Source organism: Orycteropus afer, unplaced genomic scaffold (assembly GCF_000298275.1).
Source record: "Orycteropus afer afer isolate SDZICR_OR568_19922 unplaced genomic scaffold, OryAfe1.0 scaffold00048, whole genome shotgun sequence".
Taxonomy (NCBI): Eukaryota; Metazoa; Chordata; class Mammalia; order Tubulidentata; family Orycteropodidae; genus Orycteropus; species Orycteropus afer.
The window spans coordinates 4,624,990-4,630,444 of record NW_006921635.1 but is presented as its reverse complement, the minus strand read 5'-3'; the positions used below and the strand labels follow the sequence as shown (position 1 = coordinate 4,630,444).

General features: G+C 42.3%; 1 protein-coding gene across 1 annotated transcript in view; it reads left to right on the top strand.

The window, feature by feature from the left end:
* The window catches only part of PPTC7 (protein phosphatase targeting COQ7), a 64,861-nt gene extending 60,474 nt beyond the window's left edge, over nucleotides 1-4,387 (top strand). The window contains exons 4-6 of the mRNA XM_007938164.2: nucleotides 1,282-1,405; nucleotides 2,958-3,087; nucleotides 4,329-4,387. Of these exons, the coding sequence (XP_007936355.1) occupies nucleotides 1,282-1,405; nucleotides 2,958-3,087; nucleotides 4,329-4,387 (313 nt within the window). The remainder of the gene's footprint in view (nucleotides 1-1,281; nucleotides 1,406-2,957; nucleotides 3,088-4,328) is intronic.
* The last annotated feature ends 1,068 nt before the right edge of the window (nucleotides 4,388-5,455 follow it).

The following is a 5,455-nucleotide window of genomic DNA, read 5'->3' as shown; positions in this document are numbered from 1 at the left end:
TATCTTGCTACTTACACATTTTTTGGGTTTTGTATGCCAGCTTTTAGGGTCCTTGCACCCTCTGTGTCTGTGCCTCCCCCCACACACGCACACCTGGGTGTCAGTGTCTGAACCTTTTTCCTGGCTGCTGTTCCCTGATTTGGAGTGGTGGGGTGGGGGGTGCGGGATTTCAAGGTAAGACAAATTTTCAGATATTTTACCTTCTGTCACCTTGGAGTTCAGGAAGCAGTAGAGCCGGCCTGAAGTGGTAGAAAACCAGTCTCAGGGGTCATCACCTCTTTGTATGTGATTTTTCTCTCCTCCCCTGGGTTTCTTTGCCTGTTTCATATGCAGCATGAGAGGAAAAAATACTGTTTGTCTCTTTGAAAATTTTACACAAAAAGATGTACCGTGGAAAATCTAGTAACTCCCCCTGTCCCAATTGCCCATTGCTCTGCTCAGAAGCAGTCACTGTTAGCAGTATCTTTGAATCCTTCCAGATCTAATCTTTGCATGGAGAAACATCTGCATGTGTACTTTTCCTCTCCTTTTTACAGAAATGGTTGCATGCTGTATACACTATACCTTGCTTGCGGTATGTTACAGGGTTTTTCCCTCAGTTTGGAGAGAGTCAGATATCTTGTTTCTTCCTTCATTTATTCATTGAACAGATATTTCTTAAAGACCTGCTATGTGCCTAACATACCAATAAAGAAGTATCTTGTGAATGACAAGCAGTATCTAAACACTAGGAGACTTGTGGTCCTAACTTTCTCAGAACCATTGTAGGGGGTTGATCTGAAGTGGCTTTTATGGGACCTGTGCACCTCTCCCTGGGTACTCAGCATCCCCACTCTTACCCTGACAGCCTCCTGAGAGCCAGGTCCCAGCCTGCCATTAGCCTGAAGAGTGAACATGAGTCAGAGAGGGTGGAATTTGGCTTTGAAGAGTTAGGGGTAAAGACTCATTTCCACTAGGATTTTACAGCCGTGTTCATATCTGACTCAGAGCCCATTCTCCCCCTTAACTTCGTGTGACTCATCAGCAGACTCAGTGTTTCTTGGTCGGTGATGCTTTTAAAATAACTTACATCAAAAATTTTCTATGAAATTTTTCAAGGTTAGGAAGCTTAACCTAAAAATTTTACCTAAAAGTGACTGGTTTTTATTATCCAGTCAATTTTTTATCATCACTTCCATTAATAGAAATTACTTTTTCTGAAGAAGGCTTGCAGTATTGTGTAGAGTGTCTGTATCTCTGAGGGGTTTTCTTAACGCTGCTCCCACCCTGTCCCTGCCACAGCCCAGATGCTGCTGATAGCACGTCCTTTGATGTCCAGTTAGGAGACATTATCCTGACGGCAACAGATGGACTCTTTGACAACATGCCTGATTACATGATCCTTCAGGAGCTAAAAAAGTTAAAGGTAATTAACTCAAAGGTTAGCCCTTGGAAACAGTGGCCATTCCTGAGTGGCTGAGTTGTATTGATTCAGTTGCATTGTCCATTTGGTAGTTTTGAAAAGGGCTATTTTGTGAACTTTAGGGAAATAATAATAGTTCTAATCTTTCAAGGCAATGGAAATATTCATAATTGGAGAACTCGGGGTGGGGGGTGGAAAAGAGGCATCCCATACAGGCATATAGTAAGTAATATGGTAAAGGTAAGTCCAGATGAGGACTTTTGTTATTTTCATTTATATTCTAATGATGTTGGCTTATGGTTCCTTTTTCTCCTTTTATTCCCATAACAAACCCAGCATGTGTGATGCTAGGAAAGACAGGACATGGTTGTACCAGAGCCATACAAGGGCAGCAGGCAGCCCAGAACCTTGGTGTGATCTGAGCTGTCACTAGTCATGAAACCATTCAGACTTACCCCACACAGAGAGTAGAAGGAAGTGAAAACCAGTCTTTCCATATTCCCCTAGCTTTGTAAGAACAGGAACTCCGGAGAAAAAAAAAGTCTTTTCTCGTAGGTATCTTTACCTATGATGATTTGGGACAAGGTTCTTAAACTTTCTAAGCATTATTTTCCTTCCCTGTAAAATGGGAGGTAATGAAGATCCTGTTTTACAGGGATGTAGAGAGGATTATCTAAGACTGTGCATATGGAATCCTCAGCACCGTGCCTGGGTATTATGTTCAGTAATGGGTAGGTGCTTGCTTACCTGTAGTGGGCACTGTGCTGTGTGTGCTGACAGAGTGGTGAGCAGAAAAGACATTATCCCTGCCCTCCTGGAGCTTATACTCTAGTGGAGAAAAGCAACACGGAGAAATCAATGTAGGAGGGTAAAGGAAGAGAGAATGGAGGGGCTGCTGTTCTAGATGGATTGGTCAGGGAGAGCCCCTTTCAGGAGATGGCACTGAAGCTGAGACCTACATTATTTATATTGGAACTACTTAGAGCCACAATAGGCCTCATCTTCCCATCCCCATTTTACAGATGACTTACTGAAGCCAGTAAGGATAAAGATATGGCTCAAGATGACACTGTTAGACAGGACTCTTTCATCGTGACAGAAAATTCTAAATGTATTTTCAATAGGACAACTGTCAGCTCTTAACTAGGAGAACAAACTATAGTTGCCAGGGAGTGTTTTCCAAAGCAGGTAAACTTTTGAGATCATCCTTGCAATGCTGTGGGATTCGTGTTTTCAAGCCATCCTATTTTAGCAAGACTGCCTTAATTTCAAATGGGAAAAAGCAAAAATGAAAATTGAAATCTCAGGGTCCAAGCCACCCTAGCAAAGGACCTTCTCTGATTGGGATCTTGCCAGACAGCACTGTTGGTCTCATTTATTTTTGTCAAGATAGAATCTTTTCATGTTTCCTTAAACTAGAATAAAACTTAAATGATGGAAAACGTGGTTATGTAAATGTTACTGTCTTCAAAAATGATACTTGTGAGAAGTGTATTGGCATGCAGAAACCATGAGGCCTCTTGGTAAAAATAACACCCTCACCCTTTCATCTTAGAATCCCAGTTATGAAAGCATACAGCAGACTGCAAGGAGCATCGCTGAGCAGGCTCATGAGCTGGCCTATGACCCAAATTATATGTCACCTTTTGCACAGTTTGCATGTGACAATGGATTGAATGTGAGAGGTAAGCATTCTTCGGGAAGGTCAGGGGACTGATTGGGGACAGTATTAGTGGAATGGGAGGTGTAATTAGTGAGGTGTGAGATACGCTGGAGTGTTGGGGTGTTGGGGTGTTGGGCTAAGACTGTGTCACTGTCCTATCCCAGCCTCCAGTTGTGGCCTGTGGCTTTGAGCAAGGTCAGCAGCTCTTGACCCTGGAGGCTGAGGGTAAATGTGTGTCATCACTCTTTCCCACAGAGAATGTCCTTGGGAAGTAGACTTCATTGGCTGCACAGGCAGGCGGAACCTGAAGCCCTTTGTTGTCACCATTGCACTGCTTGGACTTGAGCCCAAAAGGCCTCTGAGCTCTGCCTGGAGGGGGCTAGACATTCCTCACAGTTTAACATTCTGCCTCTCACGTGTCTGCCACTTCACTTCTTCCTCCCTCTGGTTTTGTGGGACTCATTGACAAGTATTGCTGGCAGATTGCCACAGGAGGTTTTGAAAAGGGAAGCAAAGTTAAACTGTCCTTGATGGAAGAGTCCTCCAGTCTTCTGGGCAGTATGTAACTGGGAGCTGGCTGATAGCTCACTCTAAGAACTGGAATTACATGTTGATGGTAGCATCTCAGCCTTGGTGGAGTCAGTCTGTTTCTTGCTGTTGGACTGCTAGGACCTGTGAAGCATTTCTTAGCTCTGCAGAGTGATTATAATAGAAAAGCACATGCCAAAACTGTTTTGCAGTTTAGAGTACAAGCCTAGTCTTAGTTTCATAACATTGTCCAAATTAGGATGGTAGGTAGAAACATGTAACTTTCTCTTTAGGCAGAATTTATCTTGTCTAGTAAAGACATTATCCCCGCCCTCCTGGATCAACATACACAGAGAATGTGCTAGTACCCCTTTTAACAAAGCTCTGGTTGAAAAGGAGCAGAAAAAATCTTTTTAAAGCTTCCATTAAATTACATGTGATTTCTTGGTGTTTTTTGTTTAACTATTTCTCTTCATCAAGTTTTATGTATGTATGTGTTCTAAATTATTCCTTTTTGCTATTAGGGTGTATTGACAAACCAAGTCTGCCTGAAGCACAAGCATTTGTCTCCTAGTACTGAAGTGTATTTTCACATGAATAAGGTGTCTTTGCAGCCCCTAGAGCATTAGTTTCCTTTGGCATGGGCATGTTGTATGCTGAAAAAAAATCTGGTACTTAAGTTTCCATCTTTATTGACTTTTCTTTTTACAATATATTACTCTGTTTTCATTTTAGGTGGAAAGCCAGATGACATCACCGTCCTTCTTTCAATTGTGGCAGAGTATACAGACTGACTCATGTAGAGTCAACTCCTGCCTTTCACCGTCCCAAATTCTCCCCTGCCGTGTGCTGATCCTGCAGGCAGGACCATGTTTCTTTGTCACTGATCTCAATGGCCAGTGATGTGAGCTTTCTGCCTGTCTCTTTGAGACCCAGTTGATGTCTCTGTTGAGAACCACTACTGTCAGTCACTAGCTCGTATCTGCCAGCAGCAGTGGAAGAGAATCAAGATTTGAAGATTGACCTTCATTTCTCCTTGTCCTTTTCATGATGAGATGGAAATTTTCAAAGTCAAAATGGCCATTACATTCAAAAGTAGTTGAAGTGTTGAAAGTGAATATGTTGGTACAGCAAATTCAAAATCATATTGTGTAAAAGAGATTTTTTAAATCTAACAAATCGTATGTTACAATACATCTACTAGAAACATACATAATTCATCCAGAAAAAGTTAACGTGTACTACACAAGCATAGTCTTTGTTATGATGATTGGATGTGGCTTTACGTTTTTATTATAAACTCCAGCTTTTTTCAGGGGTTTATAATTCTGCTCTAAAACATTGCTCTGGGTTATAAAGTCTTGATCCCACGAGCTTTTTTGTTAGAAATTGGGGGAAAAAATTCATTTTAGTTCTGTGGATGCATATGTGTTGTGCTTTTTTCTAAAGATGCTTAATTGTGCTCTTTGTGACTAAAGTTTTGACTGTTGATTAGCCCAAATCATAGACTGGTTGCCTGACCTACAGGAGGGGTGAGGGAGATTCCTTACCAAATTTTTTTTTAGTGGAAATATTACTAAAACTTCTCAAAGCCTAGAAATTTAATGTTATGGCTGAAATTCCTCCCAGCTATCTGGTATGATGCCCCCACATGGGAGCTCAAAGCCCACAGGCCTAATGTGTTGAATGGACACCTGTTTGCTTTTGCTAGCCCTGCTGCCCACAGTCTCACTCTGGGACCTTTTATTGTAGCCTTGCTTTCTCTAGAGCATGCACCAAATGCAATGTGTCCGCATGGGAAGAGCACCGTGTGCAGCGGCAGCAGCACCAGCGTCCGTACGTCAAACGCCTGGCAGTGGTCC